Source organism: Astatotilapia calliptera, chromosome 7, assembly GCF_900246225.1.
Source record: "Astatotilapia calliptera chromosome 7, fAstCal1.2, whole genome shotgun sequence".
Lineage (NCBI taxonomy): Eukaryota > Metazoa > Chordata > Actinopteri > Cichliformes > Cichlidae > Astatotilapia > Astatotilapia calliptera.
In genome coordinates, this window is record NC_039308.1 from 13826831 (window position 1) to 13844782 (window position 17952).

General features: G+C 38.2%; 1 protein-coding gene across 4 annotated transcripts in view; it reads right to left on the reverse strand.

The window, feature by feature from the left end:
- Window positions 1-17952, reverse strand: part of LOC113025470 (netrin receptor UNC5D-like) — a 181782-nt gene that overhangs the window by 54699 nt on the left and 109131 nt on the right. For all 4 annotated transcript variants that reach the window (XM_026173238.1, XM_026173235.1, XM_026173236.1 and 1 more), the window contains one exon: window positions 15174-15380. In XM_026173238.1, coding sequence (XP_026029023.1) covers window positions 15174-15380 — 207 coding nt within the window. The remainder of the gene's footprint in view (window positions 1-15173; window positions 15381-17952) is intronic.

The window sequence follows — 17952 nt, forward strand, 5'->3', positions numbered from 1 at the left end:
CTTTTTATAAGGATGCAAGACATGCATGCTTGGTGATTACTAGGGACGGGTACCGGTATCCGGTGCCATTAGAAGTGCCCTCACTTCTAAAAACTGCGCACAGACACACCACTCACTTCTAAAAACTGCGCACAGACACACCCCTCACTTCTAAAAACTGCGCACAGACACACCCCTCACTTCTAAAAACTGCGCACAGACACACCCCTCACTTCTAAAAACTGCGCACAGACACACCCCTCACTTCTAAAAACTGCGCACAGACACACCCCTCACTTCTAAAAACTGCGCACAGACACACCCCTCACTTCTAAAAACTGCGCACAGACACACCCCTCACTTCTAAAAACTGCGCACAGACACACCCCTCACTTCTAAACCTGCCTACAGACACACCCCTCACTTCTAAAAACTGCGCACAGACACACCACAGTTCTTTTTTTTCCTGAAATGTCATACACTTTGGATTCTAGCCAATTATTTTACCTTTGCAAGCGTAGTAGGCAATTTTGTGTTCTCCATTCTTTAAGCACCGTTTAAGCACCGGCACCGTGTCAAAAGTACTGGTTTGGTACTGGTATTGGATAAAACCTAAACAATACCCATCCCTAGTGATTACAGTCCTGTGTAGCCTTAACCCTCTGATGTCTAATTTTTGTTTTTGTTAAATTATTCTCCGAGCTCTTTGCAATCAGGAGGGAGCATAATCATTATAACTGACACACAGCAATAATTACTTACATTTTGTTTTCTAAAAAAGTCAAATTTTGCCTTTCCCTAAAATACAGGGACACCATATTGATCCCAGAATAAAATATGGTTTGATCACAGACCCTTTGTGGCACATAAAAATTGGCTGATTGTGAAGATCTAACGCACAGAGTGCACACACAATAAAGAGCACGTTCATTGCTACATTTATGTATTATTATTCACTCCAGTGCTATTGAAAATGAGGGTTCTCCCTCAATGTATTTTCTAGGATTTTAAATAAATGAAATGATTACAAGTGTTAATCTGACAGGGTCATGTTCTCTATATTAGTAGTTTCAATATCAATTTGCCCATTCATATCTCTCCAACCTGGATGGTGAAACACGGTTTCCCTCTGCAGTCTGCCAGATACTGTTAGGTCCATAATTTGTTGGACAAAGGCACAATTTTTGAAGTTTTGCCTCTCTACACCACCATAGTGTTGAGTTTAAATCAAACAGCCAAGGTTTGAAGTGGATACTTTCAGCTTTAATTCAAGGGATTTTGCACAAAAAAACGAAAGAAAGAAAGAATAGAGGGTCCCCCATTCTCAAAGGCTCAAAATTAACTGGATAACTGACTGACAAGAAGTTACATGGACAGGTGGGGTCCATTCCCTTCTTATTTCAGGACAAATGAAGTAGACTTAATATCTGAAGTTTATTATTAGTGTTACATCTATGCTTTCTAACTTTCTAATAATATCATTTTAAATGTGAAAGCTAAAAAGACATTTTAGTGCAAATGATGGAGGTGGTCTTTCAGCTGAAAAACCAAAATGAACCTATAGGAAAGACAGTAAAAACTTCAGGAGTTGCCGAGTCACCAATCTGGACCAACTCGGCAAAACAAAAAGGCCTGAAAGACCACAGAAAACAACTAAAGCACATGAATGAACTATTTTCATGGTTCAGAAAAGAAACTTCACAAAATGCAGACAAGTCAAAAACTTTTGTTAGTGTATCATTGCCAATGTATCATTGCCTGGATCTACAACTGTGCTTTCCATATATGTAAAACATGGTGGATGTATGGTTACCAATGGAACTGGGACACAAATGTTTATTGATAAAACTGTGACCGAAGTAGCAGTATGAGTTTGTCCTGTGAATCAAAAACAAACAGGCTCTGCTCATATTCAACCAAATGCTGCAAAACTGACAGGATCCCAAATAGATAAAGATTCACACCATACTGCAAAGTAAGTCACCTGATCTCACCTATAAAGAACATGCCTTTCAGGAACAGAAGACAAAAATAAAGGCAGAGAGAACCACAAACAAGCAGCAACTGAAAGTGTCAACTGTAAATTCTCATCTCAAGGGAGCAAAAAGCATCTGTGATGTCCATGGGTTGTTGACTTCAGGGAGTCATAGCCTGCAAACGATTTACATGAATGATTGTCCAATTACTTTTGTACCTCTGACCAATGTGTTTTGTTTCTTAAGCCCTTCAAAATGCCTAAAAGATTAAACTACTTACTCATAATTGATCTTAGGTAGCTTATTAGCATTAATTAATTAGCTCCAACCTTTTAATTGTCAACAGAATATCTTGAATAATCAGAGTATCTTGTTCCCAGACAGAATTTCTGGCTCATCCAGATGAAATATATATGAATGTCAGGGACTCTTTTTACTCATTGAAATACAGAAACAGCAGGAGCAGAATGGATTGCATGCATTGCCCAAAACTTGCCACTTCTGAGAGGCGATCTAAATATTTGTGGCCGAAGACAGAAAATGAACACGTCTGGGCTGTAGCTCTGGCTGTTCAGTATGTTGGAACGTTTTGCCCTCTAGGAATAAGTCAGTCAAGTAAAAATTATGCGCTTTTTTAACCACTTGTGATATCATTAATGTAATTTTTACAATAACTGAACAAGAACCCGCCTAGAAGGCAAATAAAAATCTAGAAAATTCTTTTCTCTGATAGGGAGAGAAAAAAATAATACTGCAGTTTAGCCTCAAGAAGGAGATTTTGGTCGTCTCTTATTCCTTGTGGGCTGCTGACTTGGACTCTGTGACTGCAATTACATATTTCACTCTCATGCCTTTGACTGGATGCAGATGCCAAGTAAGTGACACATTATTTTTACTGTCTTGCCAATTATGAGTCAACCGAGTGGTCATTTTCTGCTTTGTGTTTGTTATAAAGTAAAGCATCCTCCCTTTGGATACCTCACCAACAGCTTACTTTTTATGACAGGCCACAAGTAGCACTTTTAAATGTTGGTGTTTTTCTCTTTGGTATTTTCATTTATTGCATAGTGTGTTTGGCACAAATGTGTGAGAAGAGGCACAGAGAGTAGTTGTAGTTTCATTCAAATGAGGTTGCACAAAAGCAAAGTGTTGGTATTTTGGTGAAAGCTGGATCATAAGCATGCTGGGAATACACGCAGAAAAGAACCAGGTTCTGTCAGTTCTCACTGAGCCACAACTCCAGGAATAATGCTAAAAATTAAAATAATACATTTGAGTTAGCATTTACAAATGAGGAGACGAAAGTTCAGAAAAGATAATTCAACGAGTTGGAAATTAATAGGTGATACTAAGCACACACAGGTGCTTTATACTAAAAGAAATACGACAACCTTTTCCTTTAGTTACTTTAATTAAACATGCCTGTCTAAAGGAAGCAGGACAGCTTGGTGATAAATCTGCAGCCTCTAATTTGAAAAGTAGAGCACTGGGCAGAGCCATTGTGTGCAGTGATTCACTGTGTTTACATTGATTAAATCATGTGCAAACAGAAGTAGGCTGCTGCAGAATAACCACACAGACTTCTGCACACATCAGACTGCTCAATTAGATCTTTGTTGTTGTGCCAGTGTATGTGACATCCCGTGGCTGCAACGGACACAAGCAGTTTAGGGTTAAAAAAGAAAAAAGAAATCAGACATGATTAAAAGTTCACACTGCTCTCATGACCATTAGTTCTCTTCTCACCCCCCCTCCTATCTGAAAACACCAGATTACCAGCAGGCAATATTCCCATGTGTCATGGCCTCCTTTTTTGTCTGGCAAAGTGGTGTTTTACTTTCAATTTTTGAAAAGCATTTTAGCTTTTATGTGATAAAAATACAAAAATGCCAAATGTAGTAATGGCATTAATAAATTATTCCTATTGTGTTTTTTGATTTCTATAGTTAATGTACAGCCCAAACATTAGTTTAAGTACATCACTAGAAAATCTAACTGGGCTATATCACACATCTCCACTATTTGTTATTGAATGCCACAGCATCTGTTTTCAGCTGCGGATTGTTTTGCCTTATTACATTCACGTCAAACTCTGCATTATTCAGACAACATGCTTGGAGAAACTCTTTTTTTAGTGAGTTGTTTTCAAAACGCCACTCTGATTGCCAGATCTGTTCAAAAGGTATGAGAGCAGTAATGAGACTGTCGGAGAAGTTTAATGTTTGTCCCCACAGCCCTCCATCTTGTTGTCTGCTTTAGCTCTTCCCTCACTGATTCATGATTTTGATTAGCCCATCCAAAGCGTCTCCCCTTCATCCAACAATGCCTGGCGTCACGCAAGAAACTTTGCTTTTTGTAACAGCTCAAAAAACTGTATCTAAATGGGAGAGCTTGGAATTTGGGGGTTAGGAGTAATTCACCTTTGTGATGAGAGCAAAAAAATAAGACTGATGCTGATCTCATGTCTCATGGGATGAACAGCTAGCCTGACTCTGTAACAAAAGGCCATCTTCCAGCATCTCTAAACTGCAGGTGCACAGCAGCTATATATATACGCCCCCCATATATATATATATAGCTGCCTCATTTTGTTTTATATTTGCAAACATCTTAGTTCTCCGGGCTTCTTGAAGGACTTCTTTGGATGTTGGCTGCCTTTTGCTCTGTTCTCTGTCAAGGTGATCCCACACTGCTTCAATAGTGTTGAGGAAAACCAGTTCATGACCGATAGTCTTCATTGTGTGTATTTTTCTATCCAGGTATCTATCCAGGCTTCTACTACATTGGCAGTGTGTTTGGAATTGTTGCTATGCTAAAAAAAATGTAGCAATTTCCAGTTAGGTGCATTCCAGATGGTATTACATAGTGGGTCAAAATACTGATGACACTTTTAAAGAATCCCCAACACCAGTGTCTGAAAGGCAACCATGATAAAGCCTTCACCAAGTTTTACAGATGGCTGTTGGCACTCACTGTTTATGCCTCTCTCCTGACCTCCTCTCTACATATTGACACATATTTGAACCAGAAATCTCAGATTTGGATTCATCACTCCATAAGACCCGATGACACTTCAATTCAGTTCCTGTGTAATTGGCAGACTTCAGCCTTTTCACCCTATTTTCTTTTTGTTAGGAATGGCAGCCACCATTTCTGATGAAACTTCGGTGAACAGTAGATAGATAAACTGAAGGTCCTGTGTTTGGTCTTTGCTGGATTATTTTCTTAAGAGCATTATTTCAGATACTTTTGATCTGCTGTAGATAGTTTTTCAGGCCTGAACCTTTATATTTTGTCCTCAAGTTGTCCATTTTTTCAAATTGAGAGGATTCAGTGTGCTTGAATGATTCCTAGGTCAATGTTACGGAGCTTACCAAATAAGTAACAGTTACTTTGAAGCAAGTAATATACAAAGTCTGAGTGAAAAAGCAAAGAATGTCCAAAGAAAAACTCTAAAAACTTTCAGAAATAAACTACTGGTGGCTCGAGACGTTTGCACAGTAAAGTGAATAAAACGTGGTCAGTTGCAAAGCACTCATTCCCAAAGTTTAACCTATACAATCAAAAATCACCTCACTCAAATGCAAGAAAACCTATAAAACTCAAATGGTTTCCACAATGCTTGGAAATTCAGCATTCAGTGTCATCATTTATCTCAGCAAACATTTCTGTATTGATAGAGGAAATATATTTCAGGGTGACAGCGCACCATTGCCCACTTAATGGTTTGAATAGCACAACAACGTTATTATTCATGGATAATGATAACAAATGGACATTCATTAGAGGTTCTACAACCTACACTATATATCTCAGTGACATGGTTTGATTCTTCAGAAAACAAGAAATTATACCTTTGACTCTTTCAGCACTTTGGCTGTTTACCACTTAGTAACTAAATGCCAATGAAAAGGCACTTCTATCTTTCTGTAGACACACTTTGTCAAGAAGAAAATACATAACCTCAAGTGAAGAAAGACAGTGACCCTGTTGCTCAGTGCTGTCTCAGAGAAGTGGTAAGAGTTCAGTTACATACACAGCAGCATCCTGGAATAAATAGATATGATCTGCACAAAAATTTAAAAAAAAACCTCAGTATTTTTTGTGTTAAAGTTTAAGCTGAGTCACGATTAGCTCCCAGAGGACATGAATTAGAGGTATAAAACACATATTTAGCCATTACATGCTGTTAAAAATATTTTACTGTGCTACACATCTTAAAAGTTGTGAAACTCATGATTCATCAATGCTCTGCTTATTGCACTTAATCTGTTGATGGACTCACATTTGTACAGCGCTCTTCTAATCTTACTGTCCATTCAAGGTACTTTCACACTGTAAGTCAAATTTACACACCCATAGGCATACGGTGGTTTTATCTATCACTCACTCACATACCGCAATTTGAGGTTCAGTATCTTATCTCTACTCAAGCTCCTCTAGTTCCTGAGCCAAAGCCACCACTTTACACATCTACATTTCTTTTCCTTTTTTACAGCGTTGCCTCCTGGGAGGGACATATATAAGGCTAAATCTGAGGAAAACAGAACAACACAATGGTAAATGTATATCTGCCTTGCTGAGTTACCTGCCTCTGGAAAGATACAGTCCATCCTGTGCCTTAAACCCCCTGGGCAGACAGTGTTATGGCATGTGTTGCTGAGTCTGTCTGCATTTAATTCACAGCTTACTGCTTTAATAGCTACAGCACCCTGCTCTCTCCTGAACCCAGTGGCCATTCTACCACCTGAGTCAGACTATAATAGGTTGTCCAGAGATATAGCTGTTCAACTGCCTCCTACAGATGAAGCTTGATGGGGAGCCAGTGTCTAAGGCAAGATGCTCATTTTCTCAACATGGGCTTCGTTGGCTCAGCTCTGTCTGTGTGTAACATAGATATGGCTGGTAACGGATACTGTTCGAAAAGGCCCACGAAATCTTTGGTCAGGTTGAAAGAAATCCTCTGTGTTTATGAAGTCTCAGTACTAAAGCATGGCCAAGAAGCAAAGCCACATATCACTATGGTAACCAAACAGCTTGGGGTTTCAACAGGTCATACTGTCTTATTACATGCATGCATTAGAGCTTAGGTTTAGTAACTAGGTAAGACAAAAAAGTGAGAAAAAGAGCAGAAGTCATCAAAATACATTAATGTGAGAGAAAGGGAAAAAATATAAATCAGATCAATTCTATTATATTTACACAGCAATGATGACATACATAGTAAGGCCAAGACCTTATAGTACTCAACTGTTTCGCAGTGGGAAGGAAAAACACAATTTTAAATAGGAAGAAACCTCAGACAGAACCAGGCTCAGTAAGAGTGACCATCTGCTGAGACCCGAGAAGAAGAAAACACACATTACTTTCCAAGCATGCAGCATATGTGAGTGAAAAAGTGTCTGTGAAAGAGAAGCTGTCATTTCACCCCCCTGAGAGTCAGTGTGATGTGCAGTCTGACTGTCTTAGCCATGCTAAGGGCTCTGTGAGCAATAGCTTTAAGGTAGATTCTCATATAAACAAAGAGGACGGGTCAGTAATTGACAGGTAATGTTCAATATATAGGAAGAAAAATGAAAAACACCCGACCCAAAAATAGAGAAGAACCAAAGTCCTCCATCAAAGCAAGCTGGGCTTCAATAACACCTCAGCAGTGCCGCAAGCTGATCATCTCCATGCCAGTCCACTCTCAGGCAGTAATTTGTGACAAAGGAGCCTGAAGCAAGTATGTAATGTATAAAAAAGTTGAGCATTTCTGGATTCAAAAACATGCTTTTCATCGTTATAAACATGATTCTGAGTAAAATTCAGCTGAGGTATTTAAAATTAAAGGTTTATTAATCCAAATAATTAATCATTAAAGAAAAAAGTGCTTGTTACTAACAGTAAATTTCACATGGTACTTACATAGAATTTACATGTATTCAAATGATTTAAGTCAGCATTTTGAGCACAGTTCATTTTTTTAAGCGTTTATTGTGAATCATTCTTTGATTGAGTTTAGGAAATGAGCTAATAATTTGAGATACTGGTTTCTGCTTTTAATGAGTCATACATAATACGTACATAATCATCATCATCAGAATGTCAGAAAATCATAATACGTGAATAGAATATCTTTTAGACATAAACTCAGACACAAAATGTAATGTTTTTTATCCTTTCTTTGTCATTGAAAGAAAGGGTTACTTCTGAAAAGTAAACCTGGTATTGAGTTGCTAAACTAAATGATTAAGATGCAGTCTTATTTTCTCTCACCCCGTAGCAATAACGAATAGTTTTTCTATTTTGCTTGCAAATTGTGCTTTTATATAAAAAAGATCAAAGAATGCAAGTGGAAAAGGCATATTATTTTTCCTCAGTACAAAAAAAAGGAGAAATTCACTTAAAAGTACTGTAGGGTATTAGAGAGCCACAAAGTGATGGGTAATAATGCTGCTGGCTATTATTTTTTCCATTTTAGTTGCAAAAGCTCATTACAATTTAACTGAACAAAACAAATAAATATGGAATGGGGTGATATCTGAAAAAAATGGTATAGGAGAAAAAATTATGCTGCGCTCGAAAGAACAACTCCACAGTGCACAACTGATGTGTTAAGAAATGATAATTTCAAGATTTGAAGCGATTTACTGCCTTCAAAGGGAGACTGTCAGAGTATGCAGTCACATCCAAGTGTGGGCTGTCACAAATGTCCAGGTCCAGTGTTTTTTAAAATCTAATGATACTGGCATTAATGTCGAAACATTTTGTTCTGTACTATTTCAGCCATCATCCAATCAAGTAGCTTTATGAGTTTGTAGACACTTAACGTAACGCCAGAGGGTCACAGCTTCATGCTTGTTCTCCCCAGCTCCACACCAAACTGCTCCATTTATTTTCAGTTTCTCTCTGCAGTGTCGGGTAACATGGTTGTGCACTGAGATGGTCAATAATGAGACAAATGTCCTCTTAACGAATACAAAATCCTTTTGAGACATTCTGACAAGTAGGATATATTTAGTGTTGTGTTTCTGCCCATCCAGTAAATCCAGTATTCAGTTGCTAGTGTGCGAGCGGGAAACTTTTCTTTTCTTTTTCCCCCAGAGGGCCACACTGGCTAAGATAAATTAAGGGCCACACATTGAATAATTGGATTTAAACATGAAGTGCAGAGCTGAATTATTTTAAACTCAATCAATCTGGTAGCTATGGCAGATCATTTTACAGTGAGCTATTTTTCAACACAGAAATGCTGATCCCTTGTTTCAAAATAGAAAATATAAACTTTTTAAAAAACTTTAAGATTACTTACATAAAACAATCCATTTACCCTCATGCAAACTTTTTAATTTACCATACATTTTACATGAACCACTGCAATTGTCCATGATAAAACACACTGCACTATGTTATGAATATATAATAGGTTGGGCATGAATGACATATGTTGAATGTGAAACATGCAAATGTAGAATGTAGCATTGCATTTTCTCAATCAAAAGAATTTATAATAAATGTTTTTTCAAACCATGTAGTATTAATAATCGCTGTATATCTGATAATGTTTGTGCAAAGTGTTGCTGAGATATAACACATACAGACATATATACACTACAGTCATTACAGTAAGGTAAGCAGATTATTTTATAATCATGAAAATGTACAATTTACCATTAGGGTGCATTGACCAAAGAAAGTATCAATAACAGACACTTATAATGAATACATTAAACTCAAATGATTTCTTCTCTCTAATTACTTTTACTGTTTTCACTGGTGTATCTACCTCAGAGTTTAATACTACTTCAGCATGGACTAATGTGCCTGAATGAAGAACTTAATAGGCTAGTATTTATTGTTTCTGAACATGCATAGGATCCAAACGCAGGCACTTATAAAGGTGTGAGGGTGGTTTATTAAACACAAAAATATAGATGGACAAACGGTAAATGGAGAACTAAACTATACTGGGACAACTAAACTACTGAGCCTGAACAAGAACACGAACCTGAACGTGAAGGAAGATATGACCGTGACAGCAGGGAGAACACACGAACAGAACATGGTAGATACACAGACGGACCAGCAACTACAATAACAGAAGACACGACTTAAATACACACAGAGAAACACAGGGAGATTACACACAGGTGGTGGACACAGCTGGGAGCAATTAACGAGACGAGACAAGAGGTAAAACTGAACACATTCACAAGAGACGCAGACCTTCACAATAAAACAGGAAACAAGACCTCACTACACAAAGACGCAGACTCGACATTGAGACACTGACAGAAAATGACACACGGAACTAAACCCACACAAAACATGAGAACGCAAATCACAAGTAAACAGAAACATGGAGCTCTAATAATACGCATCTCAAACAATAGGCAACAATTCCTTAAACCTGAATAAACAGAACATAGAATTCAAATAGTAACTAACAAATCACAAATAATCAAGAAACACCAGACAACCCCAAAGCACTCCAAGATGCAGAATAAACCAAAACATAAGGAACTCAAAATGCTGGGTCGAACGGACCCAGAACCGTGACATATACAATACACGAGTAATGAAACAACTCTGGCATGGGTTAGATGTTGAAATATGCAGCAGAGGTCAGATGTCTATCTATCAGTCGGGATCTGTAATATGTGTTTGTTTGCACACGTGTGTTTGTTTGCACACGTGTGTTTGCTTGCACATGTGTGTTTGCTTACACACATAAGAGGAGGGAATATCAGTAACTAGCAGTACAGACTCGCTGTGTTTTTCTTAACCTCAAGAAGCGAGCAAATATTTTTTAGTGACTGTTTTGTCTTCCTGAATATGTGCCACATGCGTGTGTTTAGTGACTCTGAGGCCTTCTAGTCACTATAAACTCCTCTACGTTCATCAGCTTGTCACTGACTTTGCCCTTATGTCCTTCAGTGTTCAGGTCAACCAGCAAGCTCTGGGTCTAAAAATATGTCACACAGAAGTACCAAAAACAGCACTTCCAGAAATGCCCACTTGAATCTGGCTTCCAAACACAGACTGTATAAAATATGGAAATACCCCACTGAATCATTAAGGCTATTTAATGCCATCTATCCATTCTATGGTTGACGCCTGAGCCACAAAAACTGGGTCCATTTGACACGAGCCCCTCACCAAATACTGAGCACCTCACCCTCCCACTCCCACTCTTCAGAGGGAGATCATTTGTCCTGCGTGAATCCACAGTTTCATTCTTTGGACACTACCCATAGCTAGTGGCGGGTGAGGATGTTGACTTCACTTTCACGTTCAGTTCTCTCTTCATCCTAACAGACCACTACACCTATTACATTACTGCAAACACTGCACCAATCCATCTGTCAATCTCCTGTGTCCTCACTTGTAAGCAGACCCTGAAATGAGGATGATGATGGACCCCTTGTAGCTCCCAAATATGACATCTCCAAAAATGGTTTTCTAAGCTGAAATGAACCAATACGCAGCCAGGTGCCTAAACTGACAGAGAAACTGTGTAAACGCTATCCCGCGACCATCACAGGCAACAGTTCTAGCTGCAATGCTGTCTTCTCTCCCAGTTCTCAAATACTTATAAAAGTTATAATAGTTGGCTAACAACAATGGCTACCCCTTTTACCAAGATGGTGACAATGAAAATAAAACAGACTTCACACAGCAGTCGATGACATCACTGTGGCTAGATCCATATTTTCCACCTTCTGTGCTTTTCAAGTATAATTAACCCATTTCGAAACTCTTGTTGCAACATAGTTTAAGCACTTTATCAGGAAAAGGGAAATATAATTTGGTTTTTAGGAAAAAAGCAAAACATAAACAAACAAACAAAAGCTGGCTTTAAAATAGCAGTGTAGAGTAGTAGTGTAACAATAAGACCAGACTCAAAAGCCAGTGTGTAGTATGTTTTCATGCATGGTCCGGCTGTGTGTAGGCAGGAATGGAGGACCCAAATGTAGACTCAAACACGGAGACAGAAACTTAAGCTCAAAAATTTAAGACAGTTTTCAGTGGGAGAAATGTTTTCGTCACTCATCCAAGTGACTTCTCAGCTGACTGCAGATTTTCCCAACCTTATAAACAGTACTTTTGCACAATGACTGAAACTAGCACCGCTGATCAACAATGGGCTGTCAGGTCAGTTTCTTGATCATGCTGTGTGTAGTATAATAATAATAATAAAATGAACCTCATCAGAGCTGAGAAAGACAGCAGAGTGGCATTATGCTAAATGTAAATATTAGACCATGTAATTTTTAAATCTGTGTTTTTCTCAACACATGACAAAATAGTGAACTTAGAAAATATACACAAATTGTGAAATTGCACCTCTTTAAAATGCAGCTCAATTAAACCTAGCTCCAAGAATAATTTTCACCGACAGTTCTGAGATAAGCTGCATGTTATTCTTGGATGCGGTTGTAGGACCAGCTTTAAAATCGCATGACAAAAATATCATACACATAAAAAAAACTGTATCACCAACGTAGCCTGGAAAACATTTGCTAGTTAGATGAAGTCAGCTATCTCATTGTAGCATATTTATATGCATATTTATAATCATACGGTTCTTGGAGTGAGTGCATACACTCATGAAGTTTAGTAACTTCAGGTCACTGCAACAAGCCCAGGTACAGTTTACCGACGGATGGGTGCAGGACCTTGAAATGCACCGTGTAGAACGAAAGACCATCGTACGTATCATAAGTTTACCAGTCTCACAAATTGTCGTCATAAATACACATTCATTAACTGTTTATTAATAGGACCTTTGAGCTCAACGGTAATTAATTAGTAGTGGAAATAATTTCTGGTACGAGTTACAGAAATGTAGCAGTGACAATAATACTGTATGCTGTAATCGTACTGGGCAATTAGTGATACAAAAAACCTGTTTTATCCTGTGAATAAAAGTATATGTTTTTGTCAGTGTACCACAATAACAGAAGCGAAACGCAATATTGTGTCAGGATAATTTACTATTTATGCACAATAAACAAAGGAGCATAGCGCGACAATTTCTGTTCAGCGCCAGACTTGCTTGTAACCTATATCACTAATTATGTTATGAAAATGACGTATTAACTACTAAAAGACACTGACCTTCGTGTAAATGCTTGGAGCAGACTAACCTGTGAGCTGGAGGGTTCTGGGACGTTATATTTGATCTTTGAATGGCTGCAAACCAGGCCATCCGTCGCGTCTTACTTCGGAAACATGGCTCGAACAATTTCTCTTCAACGACGTAATCCGATAACAACCGATCTCTTTACCCGTCGGCTTCCCGTGGCTGTCATGCGACCGGCTATTGCAGTTAATAATACAACAGCTTCTTGACATTTTTGTGTTTCTTTTTATCGCTGTATAACTGATTTCAATTGAAAGCCTGCGTGCGCTACTACCGCTTGCCACGAGTTCCCAGAATCCTTTGCGGTTCTACCCGTGAATGACGTCACATTTTCAATCTCTATATAATATGCATGTTAAATTTTATATTTGGGGTAAAATATCAAGTCTTTTCAAGTAAACCGGTTCAAGTCCAATTCAAGTCCCAAGTCATTGGTGTAAAAGTCCAAGTCAAGTCACAAGTCTTAGAACATTTTTTCAAGTCAAGTCTAAAGTCATAAAATTAATGACTCGAGTCTGACTCGAGTCCAAGTCATGTGACTCGAGTCCACACCTCTGGGTTTTGGCTCCTTTAATAACATTCATCTGATCCTACTGCTTTAATAAACTTAAACTTAATTTATTAAGTTCAAGTAAAAAATGCATTATGCTTAACAGAACTGTTCCAAAGAGTCTGCAGTATAACTGTAATAAACAAAATATAAATCCTACTTGTAGGAGGATCAAGCTGTCACTTTATGGGGGTGGTTTCTACCAGTTTCTCTATATATAGGTACATATGTGTATATGTTTGATCAAATATTTTATTAAATTACTTTGCAAGAGCTTCTTATCTTTACTGTCACCACATCTTTGGTGCTATAACAACAGTTGGAGGACAGAAAACAGTCCTCAGAATAGCATTAAAAATCTGAGTGAGTTTAACAATTCATCTAAATACAGATGTACATGGAAAACTTAAGTTTTTCTGTGTTCTGCCTCTGTTTTGCAAAAGTTCCTCAAAAGTTCAGAATAAACTATTACGATACATCTTCCAGCAGCCAGCGTTTAGAACATCCTGACACAGTCCAGGTCAGAAAAAACTATTTTACTTGAGGAGATACTATTCTGTCTCTGGAAACCCTTTGCCTTCTGTACATCCCTTTCCTTATGACCGTCCTACTGGAGACGGATATGAGTGGTGATAAAAAGCCAGATGGGAGCAGAGCTATGAATCCAGACTAGAGGCAGTAAAAATTTAGAGGTCCGTTGTTAGCAGTGAGAGGAATTAATGCATGCTACTGTGTGTTAAGTGAAGCACCAACCATCATTCAACTAATACATTTTTTTTTACAGTTTTAATTTTTGAGTACGGGTGATTATGTGTATTGTGAACAAATGGATACAAGACCACAAATAAAACGAACGTTTTTTGAAATAAAAACAGGAGCTGCTTGCAAGATATGCTTGTAAAAAGTTAATTACAATACAAGCACATTATGAGGAAAAAGGGAAGTATAATTATTTTTGTTTTACAGCTAAATTCGCTGTATAAACACAAGTGCAATCATGAGATATTTATACCCATCGTGAGGTGATGCAACAAAAACTGACAAGAGTATTAGAAAAGAGGGAAAAATGCCTCTGTGGTCTGAATGGATTTATTTTGAAGTTAAAACAACAACTGGATTTCAGTAAGTTGCATCAGTAAAAGACACCATTCAGAGTTCAAAGTCTAATCCCAAAATTGAACAAGTTGATGCGTTTCATGCTCTAACAGTTGTCATTTCTGCTCAGATCAAATGTGACACAGAGTGTAGTCTGTAGAAGTGAGGCAAATACATTTACAGGGTTGGATGTAGCCGTAGGCATTGTCACAAAGCCCCATTAGCAAAGTTCCTGCTTGAGACTTTCAGTGCTTGCTGTCTGCGATATGAGTGATATTCACATAATGTAAAATGCCAGATACGGTTTGACAGGGAGGATGGAATTGAGTATTATGTGTACATTTACACATCATGTGTGTATACAACTCTTTTAATACACCATACACTATCGCTATACACACATCCTACACATGTTATGTATGTTAAAAAAAACAACTTTCTGTACCTGTTGTGAGGTCAGTGTGCTCTTGAGACATGTGCTGGCTCTGGTGGACCCATTCACCATTGCACTTGAAGAAGATCTGGAGCGCAGGCCGAGCTTGACACCGGAGCTTGATGGGATTACTTTTGACAATGTAGGCATCGACAGGCTCCTCCAGGAAGTGAGGCAGGGTCCCAGATTGTCCATGTTGGAGGGCTTCACCTCGTTGACCTAAAGGATTAAATGAGAACGAAATTCAGACTGATGAAACAATAATGCAAGCTCATGTCTGATCATACCTTATCATTGTCATAGCAACCCCGAGCTCCTGCGCTCCCTAGTGCACGTATAACAAGACTAATTCAGGCAGATTTTGCAGCAAGAGCTGACACACAAGTGTGAGCATCCAGTGACATTGTAGTACATATAAAAAGAGCTACTTCAATAATTTTAACAAAGCACAGTGCTGTGCAACAAACACAATAAAACTTTTCTCACTAAAGGTCAAAACAAACTTGCTTCACCACAGGCAAAGACACACCGTCGACTACAACCGTCTGCAAACCTGGAGATACTAGCAGCTGGTGATGTGCCACCCAAATGTAAACAAATTACTTGACCCTAAATGCAATATCCCAGTTAGAAAACATTTTTCTGTTAACTACGCAATAATGTTGTGCAGGCACAAGGTTTACTTGTAGTCTGAACTAATTTACTTGAGTTACTGTTGATTGATTGATTGATTGAATCTTTATTTTGAACATGTTGAAAAAGTATAAAAAAATAGAATTAAAAGAGACAAATGAACAAAGCAAACAAAAGGAAAACGAGCAACCACAACTCCAAATAACGTCCATGTTCAAAAAGGAGCAGGAAGAAGCATAAGCTTATTTAATCCCACCCCTTTTCCACTATCTAGTATCAATAGACTACAGAAATTTAAAGTAAAAGTTAAAGTAAAATGCTAATCAGTTATGTTACTTTTCCTTAAAATGTCCAGGGAAAACTCTACTTTGGCTACTTGCTTGGCCACATCACCTACTAAACAATAATCTATCATTATTAATTAGAGTATGCAGTATTTCCATAATATTGGCTATTACTCAGGTGGTAGAGTGTGTTGTATAATAATAATAATAATAATAATAATAATGATCATAAGGTCAGGGTCTTGATTCCCAGTTTCAATAGTCAGTGTTTGAAGTATCGTTGGGCCAGACACTGAACCCCAGGATCTACAATGTGAATTTTAGATAATAGTGCTTGGGTGTAGAAAAAGTGACTGTGTTTGGGTGAATGTAGTACAAAGTGCTCTGAGTGCTCAAAAGTGATTAGAAAGGTGCTATATAAATCCATATATCATATAAAGCTAACTTAGCTGTCTCTCTGCATTCCCTCATTTCATCCTCTTCCTCTGGATTTCTGCAACCAGCCCAGCTTGTGGTCTTTACTACCTCAGTCACATTAAGTTGGTGCACAGTTGTGCAAAAACAACAAGAGAGTGTCAACACCTGAGCTTCAGTTAGCATCAATAGTTGACTCAACATATATATTATTTTCTTAAGTTTAAAAAAAAAAAAAAGGTAACAAAAAACAGCAGCGAAACAGCTTTGCTAGAAAGTGAAGAATGCCAATTTTACGGGAATTTCTCGGGATAACTGAGATATGAGGTAAACCTGCTATAGTGCTAAACATGAAATATAAACACTACTTCACAACCAGGTAGAATTTGAGTGATGAGACACAATTTTCAATGAACAAACCGAATTTATGGACAGCACTCCCACAAAGTAAAAATAGCTATTATAAAAAAGTTTAAGTGTAATTACTCCAATAAATATCTCACTGAAATTGATCAAGATACAGACATCCTAATGTTGATCAGGAAGATGAATGATAGTCCTATAAAAGCAGCTTTGGAGTCAGTTGTTGGTGTTCACTAAAGACAGCTAATTCAGTTTAAGAATTCACTGAACAGACACTGGCAACACATTAACAGGCATTACTCCCTTCTTCCTTTGCCCGTCTGAGATGTGTTCCAGTCGGCACACGTTTTGCTTCTTCTGAGGCCCACAAGTGTAATTACACTCTGACTAATCCCCTAGTTTGCTGGAACCTCTTTCATGCAAGTGTGAAGGGTTTAGTGAGGCAAACCGTCCCGCACACCTCCCCTCCTGATACCAACTCCCCACTGCACACTGCACTCCATAGTGATGTGTGTACCTCTGAAAAATCCCATCAGGATTAGAGAACCCACTCTCCCCTTTTCTCTTCCTCTCTCTAGCTAATCTAATCCTCCTACCTTTCCTGCCGGATGTCTCCTGATCGAGGGAAATAGATAAAAAGTGTCTGTGTGATTCCTTGGCTGTGAAAATCACAGCACTTGCCTGGTGTTCTCCCCACCGTGCGACACATTCACATTCACATTCTCTCCCTCATTCCTGGAATTGAAGCTGAACAAAGAGACATGCTTTTAATTTCAAAATGACTAGCCGCAGGCAAGCTTTTCTTGTACAGAGTGCTCCAATTTGTTTTGCGAACGGCACATTGACATGGCATGTTTGTGTTTGGATAGATGCAAAACATAGACGTGAGAGCGCATCCAGAAAATGATAGATGGGAGCAAGAATACGCAAACAAATCGCTGTCAAATAAAGCAACAGCACTCAGAGTAATGACTCTTCTGGTAATAGATCAGGTATTATACTAATGCTTACCAACATGGCAGTTTAATGCCTCTGCTATTAATACCTGTACCATCAACATCTGCATTAGTAAAGTATTACAGGTTTATTTCACTAAG